General features: G+C 39.4%; 1 protein-coding gene across 1 annotated transcript in view; it reads right to left on the reverse strand.

Annotated features, from left to right (window-relative positions):
* Positions 1-21,638, reverse strand: part of F13A1 (coagulation factor XIII A chain) — a 116,593-nt gene extending 94,955 nt beyond the window's left edge. Inside the window, exons 1-3 of the mRNA XM_034429097.3 lie at positions 20,950-21,638; positions 20,214-20,389; positions 7,221-7,409 (exon numbers count right to left, since the gene is read on the reverse strand). Of these exons, the coding sequence (XP_034284988.2) occupies positions 7,221-7,409; positions 20,214-20,364 (340 nt within the window). The 5' untranslated portion in view covers positions 20,365-20,389; positions 20,950-21,638. The remainder of the gene's footprint in view (positions 1-7,220; positions 7,410-20,213; positions 20,390-20,949) is intronic.
* Between the last annotated feature and the right edge of the window lie 1,298 nt (positions 21,639-22,936).

A 22,936-nucleotide genomic window follows, 5' to 3' on the forward strand; every position in this document is an offset into this window, starting at 1 on the left:
CAGCCCTCTCTAAGCGGTTTACAATGTCAGCATATTTCCCCCAACAATCTGGGTCCTCATTTTACCAACCTCAGAAGGAAGCTGCAGGGAGACAATGGCAAATGCATTTGACAGCCTGAAGTTTCTTGTCTTCTGCACCATATTGTATCTTCTATTTTCCCCAACCTCTAGTGCAGTGTTTCTCAACCTCAACAACTTTTAAATTGTGTGAACTTCACTTCCCAGAATTCCCCCAGCCAGTATGTTGGAGTTCAAGTCCACACATCTTAAAGCTGAAGAAAGGACAAGAAAGGACAAAGCCAGGTTTGGTTTGGGAATCAACATTCTAGTGCAACCCTGAAGTGGAAGAGATAATAAAAGATGAAGGAGTCTTATCAGAAATTTATTATGAAAATCTAGGGTGCTAGAGAAAGACAGGGAGTGAATTACTGTAGACAACCTCTCAGTTTTATTAGATTTATTCTCCCTCATCTTTGAGTCAGCAGAAAACCAAATCAGCCAAAAACAAATTGCTGTCCCATTGCCAACTTCTATCCTGATGCTACTGTTTCTGTCCTGAGAGACTGCCCATCACCTGACTTTCCTTCAAGATAATAGATAACAAAGACTTTTATCTAGATGGTGACTCTCCTGGGGATGGTGATGGAATGAGGGGGAAAGTACTACTTTTGTATTACAGGTGACTTAAGCCCAGTGGTGGGATTCAGCTGGTTTGGGTCAGTTCAGGCAAACCATAGATAAATTGCTGGCTGGCCCCTCCCCTCCCCACTCCACCCCTTCCAGGAGTCCCCACATGCCCCATTTTGGCTCCCAGGTAAGTGCACGGAGGCCTCCCAGGCCCAAAACGGGGTGCAGGGGTGTGTGGTCCCCCCACACCCTGTTTTTGCTCCCAGGAGGCTACAGGGATGCCTTCTAGGCCCAAAATGGGGTGCAGAGGGGGCGCATCCTCCCCCGTGGCCCATTTTTGCTGCCAGGGGGGTGCAGGAGGCTAAGTGCTGCCTGTCACAACCCCTGGCCATGCCCACCCAGCCGGTCATTAGGGCAGAGAACCAGTTGTTAAATTATTTGAATTCCACCACTGCTTAAGACTCTGTCACTCATGGGCTGAGGACAAAATGAAAACAACTCCATGCTTAAGGGACAAGGCAGAAACAAAGTGTTGTGATGATAAGATTAAGTTGTGATTAAGTGCAAGTGAGGAAAGGCTCATAGTCCCTAGACCAGAGGTGGGTTTCAGCACATTCTGACCAGTTCTGGAGAACTGGTAGCGGAAATTTTGAGTAATTCAGAGAACCAGTAGTAAAAATTCTGACTGGCCATGCCCCCATCTATTTTCTGCCTCCCAAGTCCCAGTCAATTGGGAAGTAATGGGGATTTTGCAGTAACCTTCCCCTGCCACACCCACCAAGCCATGCCACGCCCACCAAGCCACACCCACAGAACTGGTAGTAAAAATTTTTGAAACCCACCACTGCCCTAGATTAAGAGTATTCCTTCATTTTTCCTTAAGACATGACTGGGTACCACCCTACTCTTTAATACTCCCTGGAATCTAAAGTCATAAGGGAAGAAACTGTGGAAACAGCTGTCTTTACGCCAAAACTAAATGTAAAACCGAAATATGTCCTATTTATAAATAGCAGACATAATAAATGGCTGTATGATTATATGCAGCAAGAGAAAGGGGAGATCAATAATTCAAATGCACGAATGGACCTAGTGCCCAGAAAGATAAATTAAATGTCAATTCAAAACCAATTCTTGATGAGTTTATAATGGTCAGGAAAAGGGCTGAGAAGAAAAATTAGCATCAGTAACTCATTTAGAGTGTGCAGAGATTTTGCCTTAAGGTTGATATAGTTTGATATAGATTATCCTTCCCTACTATATGCCCTCCAGGTATGCTGAGTTACAAATCCAATCAAGTCTTTAGCGAACATGCTGATGGCCATGCATCTGGAGGGCACCCATGGGACCATCCAGGGGAAAGTCATAGTAGATAACTAGGTTTTCCTCCTGATCCAGAACATGTAAACTCTGATACAAATTGGCCTAATCTGCCAATTTGGAGAAGTCTTTAAGATTTCGCAGTATTCTAAATGTCGTAATATAATTCACAGCTTTAAAAGAAGATAAAAATGTACTTACAGATGTATATTTTATGTTAAAATATCTTTACAACGGCAAAGGTAACATATATTTAGAAAAACGTATTTCATGAAAAATACATTTGAAAATATTATTAAATATTTACAAATGCATTTTATATATCCTGATTTCTCTTCGAGCTGCAGAAATCTTTCACTTATAAATAAATATATATAGAAGAAGAAAGAAAAAGAAGAAAAACACACATAAACCCTACGAAGAAGTAAGAAAATTGATACTGTACCTTTACAGGGAGGATACATAAGATATGGGTGTGGCCTACTGATGAAAGCAAACCAGCTAGAAATGGATCTATTTAGGTCTCCCACCTAGCAGTTAGAGCATGCTAGCTGTTAGAAAGGAAAAAAGCCCAGAACCGAGTAGATGTGATTCTACTGAGCTGGAGCTACAAAAAACCTTGGTTACGTAGGGAAAACCTGATACACACACACACACAGTATATATAAATATAGAGAGAATTTGGATTTTTTCATGCACATTAATGTGCAAACATGATGAAACTGAATTATGAATAAACACATGTGAAAACAAGTTAGGTTGGAAACAAACTGATCTATCTATTTCAACCATAATGCAAGTTCTTCCATGAATTTTCATCAGCATAACATTAACCTGATTATTTGCAGAAGTGAAAGAAGTATTGGAAATACACACAGAGCCTTCATAGCACCCAATTAAATATAACACAGTTGTTTTTCAAAAAGAGACACCTCTTTCATTCAGCTACGAATCACATGTTAAGTAATCAACAAATGATCAATTCAGTCTGGGGAAAAACTTTACAGAAAGCATCATAAATTGCTATGAATACATGGTAATGACTCCCATAAAATGTAGGCATGAATATATCAGATTAAATCATGGAGAGCAGAAATATAAATAGTTCTTATTCATGACTGTTAAATGGAATTTCCTTCATCAGTGTCAGCATAATGATGGTTACAGACAAATTAGAGAAATGTCATTTCTTTGTGCCCGGCTTCAGCATGTCTCTAAAGCAGGGGTACACAACCCTCCTATTCGTGGACCGGTACCAGTCCGTGGCCTATTAGGAATCAGGCCACGCAAGTGGCAGGAGAGTGAGCGAACCTGCATCTGTGCATTCACGGGATCAAAGTTGCACACAAAATATGCCCCGCCTGGTTCATGGAAAAATTGTTTTCTACAAAACCAGTCCCTGTTGCCAGAAAGATCAGGACCATTGCTCTAAAGGCATTTAGCGCACTCAAAAATTAATGTACAAAATTATAAAAGTGGTTAATCCTAACAGTAAAATGGCTTTAACCTTCGATTCAATCTTGATTCCTAGCAACTGCCTGGACAAGTCCATGCAGTTTTATGGCAAGATTTTGGTAGTGGTTTGCCATTTGACCTTCTTGCTAAGGCTGAGAATGAGTGACTGTCCCAGTCACCCAACTGGCTTTGTGTCCTATGCAGGAATAGAAATCATAGCCCTCCCAGTGTTTAGCCTGGTACTACCAACGATCATCAAACTGGCTGTTAACAGGATCTTTAATCCATAAACAATATTTACTTTATGAGATGGTGAATATCCAATCAGTCATCAATAATTCATCCCTTTTCTGAGTATTCACATATACAATAAATAAATAAATATTTCAAAATATAAAATGTAAATGCAACTTATTCAGAACTTATTGAGAAATGCATGCATGATGCATATTTGCATATTATATTATGTTTTTATTTGCATATTATATTATATTTTTAGCAGAAACAATGATTTAGCAGAAACATTTACCTACAACTCTAAATTGTTCGTTATTGGCTGGGGATGAGACCAAAGGAACGCGGCAAAATAAAAAAAGCTGCAAGTAGGAGACAGTAAAGAACAACCCACAATCCTTTCTGAGACGAGATATGGATTCCAAAAAGCACTTGTGAAGAGCAGATGAAAAGACTGAGACTGATAAAAAGGTGGTTGGAAAGCGTGTTTAAATCTCCAGGGTCAGAGGAATTATGTCCTAGGATAATGAAGGAATATGACCAAAATTTTCTGTATTGTCTTTGAGACTCTCTAGAAAACAGGTGATGGGGCCAGATGACAGGATGCAAACATTGCCTCCCATATCTTCAAAAAGGGGGAAAGGAAGCCCTAGAGCAGGGGTGTCAAACTCACATCATCACGGTAGCATCACGTGACTTATCGGAACTTTTTTTCCCCTTTGCTAAACTGGGCATGGGCGTGGCCAGTGCGTGATGCATCCGGTCCGTGGGCCGGGAGTTTGACAGCCTTGCTCTACTGTAGATCAATCTTGCTCAACCAGGGTTCCAAGAAATTGTGATTGGAGGAAAAACATTTTTTTTAAAAAAAAAATTCACAGGCCACACAATGCTATCATGCAAACTTTGGAAAGTTTTACGTGCCATGATTCAGTTGCCAGCATGCCACTTTGTAAAACATGGTTTGTGCAGTTAGAAGTGAACTGTATTCTGAAGTTTTTGTATTTTTGCTATCTTTATGCTGGGGTCCCTCCAGGGTGAAAAGGTTGACAAAGGCTGCTTTATATAGTTGCAGTCTTTCACTAATCTCTGCGAGGCCTGTAGAGTAGATCATCAAGAGACTGTTCTCAAAACATCTTGAGAACAATGCAGTGAGGAGAGAAATCATCATTTACTGTTTCTGTGACAACCAAGCCCCCTTAGCATGTACTGAATGACTTCGAAGACTCAAACAGCAATTGCTGTTGGCTGTTCTTTCCTCCTCTTTTCTGAACATGAAACAAGGAGGGGGGGGGAGAGATTAGGTGTGCCATAGCTAGGCCCCCAAATATTTTACAATCACCAGATGGCAGCAAAGGAATATAGGCGTATCTCATTTTATAAAGCTTCACTTTATTGTGCTTCACAGATACTGCGGTTTTTTACAAGACCCTCTACCAACAAAAAGATTATAATTCAGTGAGGCTCAGAGGGTGATTAGCATTTTTAGCAATAAAGTACTTTTTAATTAAGGCATGTACATTGATTTTTTTTTAAGCATAGCGCTATTGCACATTTAATAGACTATGTGTAAATATAACTTTTATGTGCACTGGTAAACCAAAAAAATTGGTGTGACTTGCTTTATTGCGGTGGTCTCAAACCAACCTGCAATATCCTTGAGGTATTGCTGTATAAAGAAATTTCTAACTCTTTGCTCCCATCTGGCCGTCATCTGGAATTCTGCAGCCCAGATAAAGGCTTGTCTTAGAGTATTCTATTTATCGGGGTTTGATAACACTGCTGTTGTTGAAAGATGCTTCAGATAATATCATCCACAAGAGAGCCTAGACATCATTCTACAGTGCAGGAGACAGACGAATCAATTTAAATTACAGGAAGGCAGGCTTCAGTTGAATATTAGAAATATTCTGATGCTACAGATGCTCACATCTTGATTTTTAAGGACATAATTTTGTTTGTTTGTTTTAGATCTTATTTGCCCTCTGGCCTGTTCTTTCTGAGCTTTGTAGCACTGTAAGATTCCAATAATGGTGTCGAGGAGACTCAGATTATCACCAAATCAGTAACTGTGTGCTGAAAATTTCAAAAGATCTCCAACCTTACACATACCGTATATATAAATAAATAGGGAGGCGGGCACCCAGTGCCAATCAAATCATAGCCTGCAATGCCTGGAAAGGTTGCCATCTCTGACTTTATTTAATGCTTTCTGGCCCATTTTGGCACCATACCTGGCCCTCCTGCAGATGTTCATTACAAGCACACATCCACAGCCTGAGGTCTGTTTCTTTCCCCCGCCCCACAAGCTTGGAAAAATGTTTAGGGGAGGGGTTTGCTTTTTGCTTTGCTTTGCTTTGCTTTTGCTCGTGCATTGAACATCTGAGGCAGTATTTCTTAAAATTTTGCTTTTCCATTCCCCACTTTTTAAAAATTATGGCAGACCGCAAAGAGTTTTCATTTGCAGAGCTTATATGTTATCAATATTCACCATATTAAAAATTAAAATAATGCACACATGGTATCTATTTATTGCATAATGTAAAAATAACAATATTAAACATATTATTTATTTATTTGGAAAATTTATATTGCCACCTACTCGCTCACGGTGACTCAAGGCGGTTTACAGGAAATAAAAACACAATATAAAAGAAATAAAGATAATAAAAAATAAAAATAGTAAAATAATGAAATAATCATACACACACACCCCAGAGACAACACACACTCATATCAGCCATTTAATGGGCTCCATCCCGCTCTGGGTTCCCCAGTTATTATTAGATACGAACATAAATATTTTTAATTTAAAAAGACTATTTTTAACAAATTATAATGAGAATGTTTGCATTTATCTTCGATCTCTAGCAAATAATTGTGATTTTCTGAATTCCTGGGAGGGTCTTGGGGGACACTTTAAGAAGCACTGATTCTTAAAATCAAGCTTGCAGCCTGTGAACTGTGTGCACCACTATTTTTTTAATTACTCTTAGAGGTTCCTTCCTCAAAATTGCATTACCAAAATTTATCAAAACTCCATTATTTACAAATGTGATTCTTCTGCTACGGTGGAACCATTGCAGAAATAAAAAGACACAAACTATGTAGTAAATGTATATAAATATAGATATATATGTAGTCTCCGACTACCAAATACTTGTGCATGCTTTAAAGCAGGGGTGTCAAACTCGTGGCCCATGGGCCAGATGTGTCACGTTCTGGCCCCATTCCTGCCCGATTTAGCAAAGGGGGGAAAAGTCCCGATACATCATGTGACGAGGCCATGACGATGCAAGTTTGACACCCCTGCTTTGAAGCATAACTACATGTTCCTATACTCCCTTCACCCCTCAGTGCACTTGTGTGACATGGATGTTCACAGAGGTAAGGGAGAGGTGTTTAAGTACCTGTCTGTGATAATGTGACAAATTATACAACTCCAGGATGTATATACAAAATATACATCTGCAAGATATACATCTGGGTTCAAAATGACACTTACACTGTTTTGCCACTGTAACCTATAAACTTTTCCAAAATAAAAAGACAGACAATAACAATAACATGCATTAGTTGGCACTTACCTATAAGGTATTCAATCCAGAATTGGTCCTTCTCGGGATTGTATACACGAGTGAATGTAATCTGCATATGGAAAGTCTGTCCTCGGCGCACAATCAGTTTGAAATTGTAGTATTTGTCTGTGTGGTGCTCCTTCTTATTAATTTCATATTCACGGCTGAATATATTGACTCCTTCGACTTCCAGAATATCTTCAAGTAAACAGAGATAGAAAGCATCATGTTTTAAAGCTAGCACAGCCATTTCCCCACAATTAATTCCATTTGCTTAATGTATTTCACAGAAAATTCATATTTATGTCAGTTGGCAATTTCTGTGCATTTGAACAGATCATTGGATTGTGAGGTAAAGAATTTTTCTCAAGTATCTGAAGATAAATGAGAGTAACTACCTTGTGAGAAAAGATGGAGATACTTTAAAAATCTATGCTTTTATCATTTCAGATAAGACAAATGATCTTCCCCTTTATTTCCTAAATGATTCTTTGTATTAAGGCACAAAAAAATCCCACCCTTGACTTGTTAAGGAATAAATAAGCCAATCTAGCTACCAATTTTGGGATAACTTCCTACATTTTTAATAGTCTGAGCCAAGAGACATGCCAGATTTTATAAAACTGATGTTAAGACTTCACTAAAAACCTCTGACAGTTAACTATTATGATTATTTTTTCCCCTCTGTCATTGACTGAAGTATTACAAATTAAATGCCAGGAAACTGGTGTTATGGGATTTTATATTTAGCTTTGAATTTGTGAGTTTTGGACTTGCTACTTCTATTTTAACTTATTTATTTTTCATTTCAACTAATATATTATGCTTGCTACATTGTGAAGATCTATGTCATAAACAATCAAAACTAAATTGAACTGAGTTTAGCAATGAGCCATGCATTCACTCCCATTTACTATACAACCAAGTGAGCATTTCAGATAATATATATGGTTGAAATACCAGTATAAATTAAGAATTCCAGCAGTGCTCTGTTTCTTACAATGTATAATATATGTTTCTACGTATTTGGAAAAGAGGTTACTTTTCCACCTTGTTTAATATTTAAAAACAGCATTCAATAAACATATTAATCATGACTTTTCAAGTTATTTGGATGTTGTGTCAGGCCTTGTGACTTGGAACAGTCAACATTACTTTTCTTCTTGGTGTCCTTTTAAATAGATGTTCTGCATTCACACATGATCTACATTAGCTGCTATTCATTTTTATTTGGTTAAAAATATGATCCTGGCTTCAAAAGGATATTTTATTTATTAACAGACCCCACCTTCTTTAAAATGTCCTCTGGCTTAATGAGTGATCATATTAGGCCTTTAATTTAGTATTAGCAGGCTTCCAAAATTCTGTTTTGAACAAAAACCTCTCAGTTTCATCGGCTTTTTACTTAGACACACAGTTGACAAATGTTCTTCCAAGTGATTGCCCTGTGTTGTTGGAAGAAATCATGAGACCTGAAGTTTTATATTGAAGAATGAATGATGTAGCAAATTTCTAAACCTCATGACACAGGGTGGGAGCGAGCAAAAACTACACAACCAGTTTCTACAACTTTGGCCAGTGAATACATATGAAATTGTACAGACATGCTTTTTATGAGGTCCTTGGTGCTCTCTGAGCTCTCTTGGCTTGCAGATGTTACACAACTAGATAACATTATGTTATCTATCCAACTTATGTTATCTAGTCAGATAATAAAATGTCTGCAAGTCAACAACCAAGCTCAGACAGCACCAAGGACTCCACAGTTCAACCCTGAGCTACACACTGGTATATTGTATTGGACACAATAGATTGGACACAAATTTTGCCAGACCTGTTTTCCACAAGAACAAGTACAAACAAAATACATTTGGGATTGGGAAAGTGGGGGGGGAGGGTTCTTAAAAGCTACAGGAACTGCTGATTTATCTAGCATAACTAGTATAACTGTTGCAGTCCTCATTAACAGCTCTTCTCAGCTTTTCCCATTCCCAACTACAGAACACCAGACTTCTGACCTTAAAGGAAGCCTCATCAATGATGCAGGCCCTTTGAAGACAGATAATGCAGCCTGGAGGCAATCCTACCACTTCCAAATTAAATTTTAATTCAACAGCTGAGCGCCCTTATTGTAATGTTGAAGCAGAGTCCTGTGGTTAGCCTAGGAAAATATACCGCTTTTTATGCCATTGGCCATTGCAAAAACACTTTAATAAGGCTCCTCTTTAGACAGACTAAAGAACCTCACGACAGTAGCTCCCAAAGGATTAATCACCCAGTATCATTCTAATAAAGCCATGTTGTAAACTGGTTTGGGTTTTATAACACATATTCCCAGTAGATATTTCCACCCTGCCAAAATGTAATTTAAACTGTGTTCTGCTGCCTCAAGTAGTATATGAATCAACTCTCAAGAGAGGAGCCCTTTATTTTCCTGAAGCATGACAATCCTCAATTATGCCAAAATCTCTTCAATTTAAAACCTCAGTTGCTAATACCAAGGCTACATTCCGACTTACACTTGGAAATACATAGCAGTGCGGTAGGAGAAGGTATACCAGGTACAGTTTTAGGATTTTATGTCTAGAAAACAGCTTCCCCATCCTGGCACAGCATTCCAAGTCTCTCTCACATGATGCTCCTCAAGCTACATAAATGTAGAAGAACACTAGGTGGCAGGAGACAATGTTTTCTGATAATCTGGGCCATTAGATTTTCTGCAGTCCACGTATGGGATAGGATGAAGTAAGGAGAGGATGAAGGGAGAGTCTGTGAATGAAAAGAAGGACTAAGGGTGACATGATAGCAGTATTCCAATACCTCAGGGGTTGCCACAAAGAAGAGGGAGTCAAAGGCAGGACAAGAAGCAATGGATGGAAACTAATCAAGGAGAGAAGCAACCTAGAACTAAGAAGAAATTTCCGAACAGTTAGAACAATTAATCAGTGGAACAACTTGCCTCCAGAAGTTGTGAATTCTCCAACACTGGAAGTTTTAAAGAAGAGATCGGACAACCATTTGTCTGAAATGGTATAGAGTTTCCTGCCTGAGCAGGGGGTTGGACTAGAAGACCTCCAAGGTCCCTTCCAACTATTCTATTCTATTCTATTCTATTCTATTCTATTCTATTCTATTCTATTCTATTCTATTCTATTCTATTCATGTAAAAATGCAAAATGCTGTTGGATATGAACACACAGTGGCATTCTGGAGACACAGATCTGGCTGGAAAAAAAGAAAGCAAAGCTGAGGAATACACAGGCAATTTTCTCAAAAGAGAGAAGTAAGAAATGATGTGCTTCAGGGATTTATTTTGGGATCTTGCTTAAGGTTACTTGTAAATATTCTTGACTTAGCCATAAGCAGTGAGCCAGCCAAATTTGTAGATGATAGTACACTGCTAATGCTGTAAAAACCAAATGTGTCTAGAAGCACTCCAGAAGAATCTGTTGTAACTGGGTGATTGGTCAACCAAATTGCAAATGAAATTTAATAGAAGTAAATGTAAAGTTGTGAACCACTCTTCCCAAGGTCTGATAGTTTAGATTGCTATTTATAACTAATATCCCAAAGATTTAGGAATCATAATGGAGATTTCAGTGACAACTCAGGGTGTAGCCAATTCCATCCTAGAAATCATGAGGGGAGGGAAATAGAAATAAAGCCAACATTGTAATGAATTTAAACATCTCTATTGTATATCTGCATCTGTAATGCCCTTATATAAGTCTGTTGAGCAACTGCATCTCATTATTATTTGAAGAAGGATATAAAGCAGCTGGAAATAGTATAGAGGAGGGCAACCAAAGTTGTCAGGAGGCTCAAGTTCCTTTACCATGAGAAAATGCTAGAAAGTTTGGGACTCTTAGGTGGGAAAAATGGGGATAGAGTCACAATCGAGGTGTATAAACTTATGCGTGACTTGGACAAAGTGAAACTCTCTGCCCTCAAAATACAAGGATCAGCAGTCATCCAATAAAGTTGATTAGAAAGAGATTTAGAGCAGTCATAAGAAAACTCAGTAATAATAATACATTAATACATTATCAAAAGAGGTAGTGCTGGCTGCTAATTTGGATGTTTTTAAGAGGGGGATTTGGATAGATTTATGGACAGTTCTATACAGGACTACTAATATTGGATCTTCATATTATTTTAAGATTATGAGCAACACACCTCCCAAATTCAGTTTCAGGAGAACAATTGGACAGGAGAATGTTTCTACCATCTACTTAAGAGCACTACAGAGGTATCTGAAGTTCTGGGCTATTGTAGAAGCAAAATTACTTTATTTAGATATACTACCAGTGGTGGGTTCCTCCCAGTTCGGCCGAGCCGGTAGCGGTGACAATATTATGTCACTGAACCAGTTCTCTGTCTTCGGGAGCTGGGCCCTCCTGCCCACCCCCGCGTTATTCCTACCTTTTATTTCTTCATTTGTAGCCCAGCTGAGAGGTGCGGCAGAGTGGATAGCCGCACCTCAGCTGAGCAGATTTGTAACATGCTTGCGCGGAGTGCGTGACCGAAGAGGTGATCGTGCGCGAAGCACGTGCACAAAGAGAACCGGTAGTAAAGCCGGTTAGAACCCACCACTGTTTACTACCAGAGGTGGTATTCAGCCAGTTCATACCAGTTCAGGTGAACTGGTAGCGGAGATTGCTGGTGGGCCCACCCATCCGCCCCGGTGCTTTGCTCTCCTATTTAGGCATGTTTTTGAGGCCGGGCGCATACGCAGAAGGTGCACGCGTGCACGAAGCGAGTGTGCACGCTTGGGGCGAACCAGTGGTAACAAAATGTGAAACCCACCACTGTATACTACCTACTTGGTTTTGTAATATTACTACTAGCGTCATTTTTATTAATGCTGGATAAAGATGAGTATTGGCCTGATCCAGCAGATTATTCTGATGTTCTTATATTTTCCTATTCATTTGTCTTTTTTTAATCTGAAGCAGAATTAGTGCTTCAAGGGTTACAAATTTCTTAATACTTCTGCTGATATTGCAAACAAACCACAAATACTTTTGTTGATTTTCATGTTGCGCTGAGCACCATGGCATCCAAGAACTTTCATCACATAACCTCAAAAACGTAATGATTAATCTGCCTTCAACCGTACATGAATTTCACAATAATGCAGGCAGAGTACTAAGGGCTTTTTTCTTTTTTTTCAACAAACAATATTTTAGGAACTAATTAGCCAAATGACCCCTGTTGCTCTGAGCATGCATCCATTAGTTGCCACAAGAAACCCTGTACTCATAGAGTTCTGAAGGAAAAATAATTTTTGCCTTCTGCTATATTCTTTCCAAGCAGAATGTTCACTTTAATCTAGGAGCATTATCCCATTACAGAAAAAAGCGATTATATTTTAGAATATGAAATATTTCTCCTTTTTATTAAATTTTCAAATGTCATGTTATAAAGACATTTGTCCTATAGTCAAGAGGTAAGAATTCTTGAAATAAGGATTATTGATGGAAATCCCCTTCATACATTTTAGCACAGAAACTTGCATCGTCACGGTGTCGTCATGTGATGTATTGAGTATTTTTCCCCTTCGCTAAACCGGGCATGGGTGTGGCCAGCGCGTGATGCATTTGGCCTGCGGGCCGCAAGTTTGACAGCCCTGTTCTAGCAGAAGCTAGAACTGCATCTAAAGAATTAAGCTACACATAAAGACTTCCTTCCCCTCCTGCCTAATTTATCCACATCTTTCTACTTAGAAATCCCTAAACATCTAGATTTGCCCAGAAGAACACCAGCAAAAATTCTAGAAAAGCATGTAATCTATTTTCACTGGTGCCTAACAATGTGTCAATAGCTTTAAGAAAAAACTCATGCACTGTGTCCCTGGCTGTCCATGAGCCACCTGACCTTGACATGTTAACCAGTTCCTTGAACAAAAGAACCTGGAGGTCACCAAGCATATCAAGAATCCATTCAGCACAGCTTTCCCAATGGACCAACTCCCTGTGAGAGGCCACATCTCCATGGCAGCAGATTCTCTTTAATATTACACCCCCACTGCTTCTTCATACCAGGACCATCTGCTCACTTCACTCTCTTGTACATATGCCAGCAGCCAATTTACAACAACCCTGACAAGATTGTTGTTAATTTATGTGAGGAACTCCTCTTGGGATTTCTACCAGAATGATAGCCATTCTTGAAATGATCTCTGAATGTATATGTGTGCCTGCCAATGCATATGTGCGTGCACAACAGTGAACTTTCACAAAGCACACTTAGAAAAATTTGAATGTATTAAACGTAGAAGAAATTAATGACGAGCAATACTGATCAGAGTCATGTTTCAGTCCCTTAAGCAAAATGAAAACAGATTGAATTGGGCAATCTGAAGGGTTGACAATTCTATTTGGAGGCGAGGGCTGTTTTTTGTTTCCTCAACTCTCTATTAAAATAGCAAATGGACATCTCATTTGGAAGGCTTCTTCTTCCAAGACATTAAAACGGAAAAAAAAAATTATTTTAGGCAATTTTAGCATGACTTTACAGGTTTAAAGAAATAATAGGCTATTTGCAGTAGGTTAGCATCAATGAAAAAATTGTTCCCAATCCAAATACTTAGAGCTTTCGAAGGATGGATTTTTATCTCAAATAGAGCACCAAAAAAAAAAAAAAAAGCAGAAAACATTCCTCTAAAAACATTGCAATCATTCTTTGATGCTATTTTTAAAAATTAATTAAAATTAAATACAAATGTTCATTAAATACAAATTTTTCAAATAGCAAGTTTATCTATACCTTAGCTTTGGATATTGTATGGAACAGCCAAAGTTCAGATATAACCTTGTGTATTATAATGTATTGTTGCTTAACTTTAGGTAGAATATCTTCAATCTCAAGTTCTTTACTTTAAAAGGAGCATAAATATGAATGGTTTTCACTAGCTATCATAATCACGAATCCATCACAGACTTTTTTTCAGTTAAAGATATAGAGGCCTAAATAACTAAAATTATAGTGGAACTTTCTGGGGATGCAAAATAACAGGAGTCATGAGACAATATGAGAGATAATTCTAATAAAATAGTTAAGAGCCAGCTATAAAAAAAAAGCAAAAAAAAGCAGTGTTTCAGAGGTGCTCCAAATGAAAGGTTTTGTTAATGTGATTCTTAAGTATCTCCAATAAGCCTGACTCAAATCTGTCGCATGCTTCTGCAAACTATCTATATCCGTGATGATGAACCTATGGCATAAGTGCCACAGGTGGCACGCGGAGCCATCTCTACGGGCACGCGAGCCAACGCCCAGATCAGCTCCACTGCCTATGCCTGCGTGCCTCCTGCCAGCCAGCTAATTTTTGGATCTCTCCCAGGAGAACACACGCATGCGCGGGGGTGGGGGGTGTCACACGTGCATGCGGGGAGTGGGGGTGGTGGTGCCCCCCCACCCCATTTTTGTGGGGAAGAAGGAGGCTTCAAGGAGGCCTGCTAGCAGAAAAATGGGGGTGCTCCCCCCCGTTTTTGGTTCCAGGTGGCTTCAGGGAGGTTTGATGGCACCAAAATGGGGGTTGTGTGTGTATGTGCGTGGGGGTCGCGTGGGGGGATCACACATGCAAGTGTGGGGCATGTGGGGGGGCATTGCATTATGGGTGTCGGCACACACTTTTGGCACCTGAGGAAAAAAAGTTTCGCCATCACTGATCTATATTATTGTACTTTCCTGGCAGTGAAATATCCTCACTTTTTTGGATTGGCCCCAATGATTGAGGCTGATTCATTAACCTCCCCTAGATAAAAGGACTATAAGGGTCTTCAGGAGCGGGCTGCAACTTTTATCTTTCCAACCTCTTGGCTTTGCTGCATTTTCAAGTGCTCCTTAGCTTTGTTTGTGACCTGGATCACTTCTCTCCAATTCTTAAGTCCAATTCCTTCCAACTGGTACCTATCATTCAATTTTATTGTGGTTTGCCAGTGGACAAGGGTCATATTGCTCCATGTCTCCAAATAGCCAGCTGCGGCTAGGTCTATTGCTGTGTTAATCTTCCATTTCATCTGCTCCTCGGGGCAGTTGGGAGAGAGGAGAGAGGATTGGTCTCAGACCTGTATTACCTATGTAGTATAATCAGTTCATCTGGTAACCTCGTCCTTCCATTTCCTGTCTTTACCTCTTCTCTCTGTTTTATCTTGCTCCTACAGATCCTGATTACAGGTAGTTCTCAACTTACAACCACATCTGAGCCCAAAATTTATGTCGCTACGTGAGAAATTTGTTAAGAGTGTTTTGTCCCATTTTACGACTTTTCTTGCCACGGTTATTAAGTGAGTTCCTGCCATTGTTAAGTTAGTCAAACACGGTTGTTAAGTGAATCTGGTTTCTCCATTGACTTTGCTTGTCAGAAGGTCACAAAAGGAGATCACATGATCCCAGGACACTGTGACCGTCATAAATGTGAGTTAGTTGTCAAGCATCTGAATGTAAACCACATGACCATGGGGATGCAAGAAAAATGGTCATAAGTCACTTTTTTCAGTGTCATATTGTTTTTGAATTGTCATTAAGTGAACTGTTGTAAGTCGAGGACTACCTGTATTCACAAGTTTTCACAAGAATTTTCCAAAGTGAGTTCTTTCCATGAGTGTTTGTATATGTTCCCGTGTGCCCGCATGTATGCCAATAGGTTCCATACCATACATTTTGCAAACTACATTTTAGTAAGCTTACGTATGTGCAGTTACAGGAACTTTTAAATTGGTATGTAAATATCAGGAAGATGCCATAAAGCACAATCTAGCTCACTCACTTACATATTACCAGCTTTCTCGTTTGATGACACTTAAACTCACTATGTTACTCTTGAAAAATGTTGATCTGACCTTAGTTACTTTACCTTATCATATCAGAATTACCATGTTTTTCGGAGTATAAGACGCACCGAAGTATAAGAAGCACCTTAGTTTTTGGGAAGGAAAATAAGAAAAAAGCTGATTGGCAGGTAGATCAGACTCCTGGAATACCCCAAATCAGCTGTTCCCAGAGGTGAATTTTAGCAACAGGTTCCTTGGTTGTGAGCTCCATGCCTTGCTTTTTTTTGCTTTTTTTCCTGCCTCTGAAACATCTGAAACCCTGTTTCAGAAAAAACTTTTTTTCCTGCCTCTGAAAGCCTCCGAAACAGAGCTTCAGAAAAAAAGCCTCTGAAGCTCTGTTTGTGGGCTTTTTTTCTGAAGCTCTGTTTGGGGGCTTCTTTTCTGAAGCTCTGTTTGGGGGCTTCTTTTCTGAAGCTCTGTTTGGGGGCTTCTTTTCTGAAGCTTCGTTTCTGATGCTTTTTCTAGCTTCTGAAACCTCCGTTTGAGAAGCTGGGCGGGGCTACATTCGGAGTATAAGACGCACCCAGATTTTCACCCTCTTTTGGGGGGAAAAAGGTGCATCTTATACTCCGAAATACATATACTACGGTATACGGTAGTGCAATAGATTCCATACAGGGTTACTTTTGAAAAGCATTAAAAACCCACACTTATCCTAGAATGCTGCGGCCCATTTGCTAATAGAAGTTATGGATAGAGGCAAATGATTCCATAACAAAGTAGATGCACTGGCTTCTATTTTATTTGTGAGATTGAAGTGCTGATGATGAGCTTGAATAGTTTCTGGACAGAATATTTAAAAGACCATCTTCTTCTATCTGAACCTGTGCATCTACTGATATTGTCCTGTCCCAACAATTCCAAGAGCCATTCAGAACTAAAAAAAAAAGAAGGTATTTTGGTTTTGCTTTTTTAATGACAGCTCAAGAACTATTTTTCAAAATTAATCTACCTTACATCCAAATTCTTGCTACACATTTCCATGGCTACATTTTGTATTTTTAATATTTGTATTGCTGCTGTGTTTTTCTGATGTCTATAGTGTCTAGATTTCTATGTTTTAGAGCTTGACAAAGAGACCTCTAGTGGGAGCAGGATAGGGGTAGTTCATCCACCCTTGATCTTCTTGATTCTTCTGAATCAACTCCCGGATTAGGGGGTGGATGGCAATGTATTGCACTGGTTCTTCTCCTTCCTACAGGGTCAGCTCCAGTTGGTGTTGGCTGGTAGGAGAGGAGAGACATCCAGCCCACAGCCCCTGCTTTTCCCAGGGCCCAGTTGTCTCCTACTGAACATCTACATGAAACTGCTGGGTGAAATATCATCAATATGCTGATGGTACCCAGCTTGATATCTCCACCCTAGGCCACCTGAGCAATGCTGTGGTTGTCCTGTCCCAGTGCCTAGAGCCGAACCTATGGCACACGTAGAGCCCTTTCTGTGGGCTTGCGCGCTGTTGCCAGCTGCTTTTACGGGTTCCGTCGCACGCATGTACTCTGGACAGCTGGTCCAGCACGCATGCGCGCCAGCCAGTTGCTCTCTTCTGGGTTCCAGTGTGTGCATGTGCACTGGCCCGCATGCGTGCGACAGAACCCGGAAAAGCAACTGGCTGCCATGTGCATGTGCACCGGCCAGCTGCTCTCTTCCAGGTTCTGGTGCTCTGGCATGCGCACCAGTTTTGGAACTCGGTGCCGAAAATGTTAACCATCACTGGCCTAGAGCAGGGGTGAAATCCAGCAGGTTCTGACAGGTTCTGGAGAACTGGTAGTGGAAATTTTGAGTAGTTCGGAAAACCGGCAAATACCACCTCTGGCTGCTCCCAGAGTGGGGTGGGAATGGAGATTTTGCAATATCCTTTCCCCAGGAGTGGGGAGGGAATGGGGATTTTGCAGTATCCTTCCCCTGCCATGTCCACCAAGCCACGTCCACCAAGCCACACCACGCCCACCAAGCCACGCCCACAGAACCAGTAGTAAAAAAATTTAAATTTCACCACTGGCCTAGAGGCTGTAGGGGCCTGGATGAGGTACAATGTGTGTCAACTCAGCCCAAACAAAAATGAGTAACATTTGGGCCTTCTGGTGACAAGGTTCTTCCATCTCTGATGGAATGGGACAGTCTGGAAACTGTCCCAGACAGACCCAGTGTACAATTTGAGAATCCAGCTGGACTCATAGGTCCTATTGGAAGATCAGATGGCAGCCATGACTAGAAGGACCTTCTGGTTATGTACTATTTGCACCCATCCCTGGACCGAGAGTCTTTGATCACAGCCATTCATGATCTTGTGATTTTTCATGTCTACACGGGGTTGCCCTTAAAAAAATATTTGAAAGCTCCAGCCAGCACAAGCTGTAAATGGCGTCAGATATTCAACATATGTACACTACTGTGTGAGCTACATTGGTTGCCAGTGTGTTTCCAGTGCAATTCAAGGTGCTGGTTATTACCTTTAAAGCCCTTCATGGGCTACTGGGGGGACCTTTTTCTCCTAGCTGTTTCTACCTGTCCAATTCAATTCGGCAGGTTGGACGTATTACAGGTCCTGCCAGCCAAGGCATGTCAGCTGGCAGGAACTATTGGTAGGAGACATGCCTTCTTTGCTGTAGCCCTGCCTTTTGGAATATTCTTTCTTCAGAGATTAGGATGACTCCAACCCTGTTGGCCTTTCATACGGTCATGAAGACCTGGTTACCTGGTCTGGGAGCCCAAGGTTGTGAAGCAGAGTTGGTATTCAGCAGGTTCTGACCAGTTCTGGAGAACCGGTAGTGGAAATACCGGTTCTCCACCTCTGACTGCCCCCCCCCATCTATTCTCTGCCTCCTGAGTCCCAGCCGATCGGGAGGAAATGGGGATTTTGCAGTAACCTTTCCCTGGATTGGACAGGGAATGGAGATTTTACAGTATCCTTCCCCTGGAGTGGAGTGGGAATGGAGATTTTACAGTATTCCTCCCCTGCCACGCCCACTAAGTCACACCCACCAAGTCATGCCATGCCTACCATGCCACGCCCAAAGAGGTAGTAAAAAAAATTGAATCCCACCACTGGTGTGAAGGGCCCTTGTTTCTTCACTATATTAACTATTGTGGTGATAGTTTTACTCAGTGACCATATATATTTATTCTGTATTTCTTTTTGTTGCTTTATTTTTTTAATGTTATTTATGATGTGATGTCCAGAATCATTTATTGAGATGGTGACTATAGAAATTAAATATATAAATAAGAATATACAGACAGACATGTGTGGAGGGTTGTTTAGTGCTTTTTCCCTCTTTCTCTAGATTATAATAATGATAAGATAAGATAAATTATAATAATAATTCTTCTAATAATAATGCATTTTGCCCCTAATAATAAAGTCATGATCTTAATAGTATATCTGGATAATAAGAATAATCTTAGAATAAAGATAATAAGATAAAGATATAAATAAAGAATAAAGATAATAAGAAAAAAAACTCTTGTATGTCTCTTGTGCACTATAGAACTTAAGATAAAAATTGTTGCAGTCTTTCAAATGGAAACAGTTTTTCTTTGTTTTCTCTTTCATTTCTCTTCAACACTGAGAAGAAAAATGAAGAGCATGGTAAAAGGAATAATGGGCCCTTCCACACCATTTGAGTTTCCTTTTTCCATAGAAATCCTTTAAAGCCAAACTCCAATCACATCTACTCCCGCTAACCTCAAAATACAGGAAACAACTCTACATGGGCAAGAAAGGTGTTAGGTGCCAGATCAACAATAGGGGAAAAGGATCACCCTGAAGCACTGCAGTATTTCAAGAAAGACTAATTTTGCTATGATTTTTCAATTAGTGCAACAAAGCCAACCATAAATAAACTCCGTTCCAGAATGCCTACAAGATCAGGCATGGAGATGATTTTTGAACTGCCAAAAAGGCCCCCTTATGGAAGTGCCTAATAGAAGGGTATATTGATAGCAAGCACGCAGGATTTATCACAGAACTGCAAGGGAATATATCCCATGTATTTCCTAGCCCATGACAATATCCTGCAATTTGTTAATCACTAAGAGAAAAAGTAGGTGTCACAGCCTTGAATTCTGTCTGAACTTCAATATTTTACAATGGTACGACTGACAGGGAAGTGAAGGAAAAAACTCTCAGGTGTACTGATTAGTTCCAAATTGTGTGGGTTAGTCATACCTTCTCTCTTAAATCCCCTTGGCACCAAACCAATTGTCTCTACTTCAGGTACTTCGTCTTCTTCTGCATTGGAAACATTGGGTGGGACAGCTCTTCGCCCACTCAAACCAGCAGGAGTTTTCTTATTCTCGGTGGCCGTTGGTTCTGACATTGTAGCTATCCCACTGATGTCTCCCCTACATCAAGGAAGCAAAGAGGGAAAAAGTTAATGCAAACAAACCATCTCTACACTAAGCTGATCATGCTATCGCAAGGAGGGGGGGGGGAATTGAAAAATAGATGCAAGCAAATGTCACAAAAATACTCCAATAAGTTTCTCTTACATGGATATATGACAAAAAAAGCTGAGAAAAGAACATTGTCAATTTTCTAGTAATATCCAGAACACTCAAGGATTCCGTTTAAAAACAAAAAAAACATGCAACTTCAAAAAAAAAAAAAAATCCAACCAACAACAACAACTAAGCATGCTTTTCTCTTTGGTCCTATACAAACTACCAGGAAAAAAATGTACATGAAACTCACTGGATTGCACAATTCCTGGGTCAATTATAGTATGTATATTGAGGCTTCCTGAAAATGCTTTCAACAATTTATTACCGCTTGCTCATAAAATACGTTCTCTACGCTCAACTGTTCTCAAGCACCAGTTCAAGCAATCATGCAAAATATTTTTACAGTAATTAATAGCACTATGAAATCCATCAATCATTAGAATGAATTTTAAAGAATATACCTTGTCTTAGAAGTTGGGCGTCTTGTTTCTCCTCAGTTTCACAAATAGAGCAAACTCTGTCCAAATATAGGCTTGAGCAAATGCTATATATGGTCTCTTCCATCCCCACCACTCCCTTCCTCCATCCCCTCCCTTCATGCCTGCAACATGACAGTCATCATAAAACAAGAGGAGAGTTGTGAAGGCTTGCTCTACTCCTCTTCTCTATTTTTAAAAAATATTTTTATCAAACATTTTGACAGCAATGATAAGAACTAATACAAACTAAAAGAGAAAGAGAAATAAGAAAAATTTTAAAAAAAGGTAAATGTGCAATAAGAAAAAGTGCAGAAGCAAGTAGGAAAAAGAAAAAAATATATTAAAAAGTGACTTGTGATACTCTTCACAGCAGTTGTAAGTACAATTATATTTTAACCTTTCTCTCTAAAGTTACACCACGATTCTCTTCTTTCTGCAATCTATCCTGTCTAAGCATAAAACCATAAATCACAAGTTCACTTAAAAAAAAAAAATTACACAAAAAATCCATAAGAAATTTCCAGCCACCAATAAATATAGATATTGTCCTTTCTCTAATCAAAGAAATTAGTTTGTCTTCTCAGCAAATCCTGTCAATTTTGTCAACCATTCCTCCGATGCCGAATCTTTCCATCTTTGTGCATTTAATAATCTTGCCACAGTACAGTAACAATATATTGAAATAAATGTTCATGGCTTTTTTCTATCTGTTTATTCATCAATCCTAAATGAAAAAGTTCTGGATTCAATTGAATATTAATCTGTTCCACTTCTCTTATTAGCTTTTCTCCATCTGATTCTCATTTTAGAAGCAAATTAATACTAATCATTTAAAGGGTTATATAGAGACTGAAGGATGGAAAATATAACTACACTGGAATATAACTATAAACTATAATGAATAGGTTTCTCAGCCTTTAGAACAGTCTGTATTATGTTGTATTGGATGTGCAACATAAATATCATAAGATGATCCCAAACAAGATTATGAAAATACAAAAGAGTTTTTAACTCAAGGCAGACTCAGAACTGGATTCGGAGAAAGAGTTCAAAGCCATTGGCAACTACAGATATGAGACAGGCGATGGAATCTGAAATATATATTCCAAACAGCTCTTGGAAATACAACTAAACCTCTCTTTTAATCATTTGGATGCAAAAGTCATATACTACAGTATTTGCATTTAAAGATGCATTTTACCTGCAAACACTTTAGACCTCCCACTGTTTTGGCAGATGACAAAGATGGTGGCTAGATCATTGCATACCACAGTCTTTAAGTCTTGCCTAGTGCTTCCTTTGATTATTTTGGTGTCACATAGATTTTAAAAATCTAGGCTTTTAAATATCTGCTGACCAATTTCTTCTACCTTGGTAGGAAGTTGAGACAAAATGCTATAATACAGCTATCTCTAAATCTGCCCAGTTTAGAGACAGCAAGATTAGAAAACAAAGGTCAACAGAGTCTATTTCCTTTTTTGTTATTTTATTTTCTCTCCCCTCATATTGGCTACAACAACAACATAGTCAACTAATTCTCCAAACTCCAAAGCACCAAACATCTGCAGCCATTCAGCTATTTATATTATCCTGCAAAGATTTTCTGAAGAGCAAGATCATAATGGCTCATTAAAACAATAGCAAGGAAGGAGCCATTTTAATTCTAGGGGTATACTTTTCCAAAGTAGGGAAACCAATATGAAGAAAGTCTCCCCTTGGTTCCTGATGTGGACATTCTTTAGGGGCAGAGAGTACAACAAGTCAGAAATGGTCAGCTTCAATTTATCACTAGATAAACCAGTTTATCACTAGATAAACCAGTTCATGAAATCAACTCCATAGTATGTTTACAATTATCTTGATTGAGATTGGCTGTAACATCATATTCTTGCAAGTCTGTCTATGTTGCACCTCCTTCTCTTCTTATAGTTCAATGAATTAGGAAGGTGTCTACATGAGTGATTTATCA

This window comes from Pantherophis guttatus, chromosome 3, assembly GCF_059756535.1.
Source record: "Pantherophis guttatus breed Tessera chromosome 3, ASM5975653v1, whole genome shotgun sequence".
Lineage (NCBI taxonomy): Eukaryota > Metazoa > Chordata > Lepidosauria > Squamata > Colubridae > Pantherophis > Pantherophis guttatus.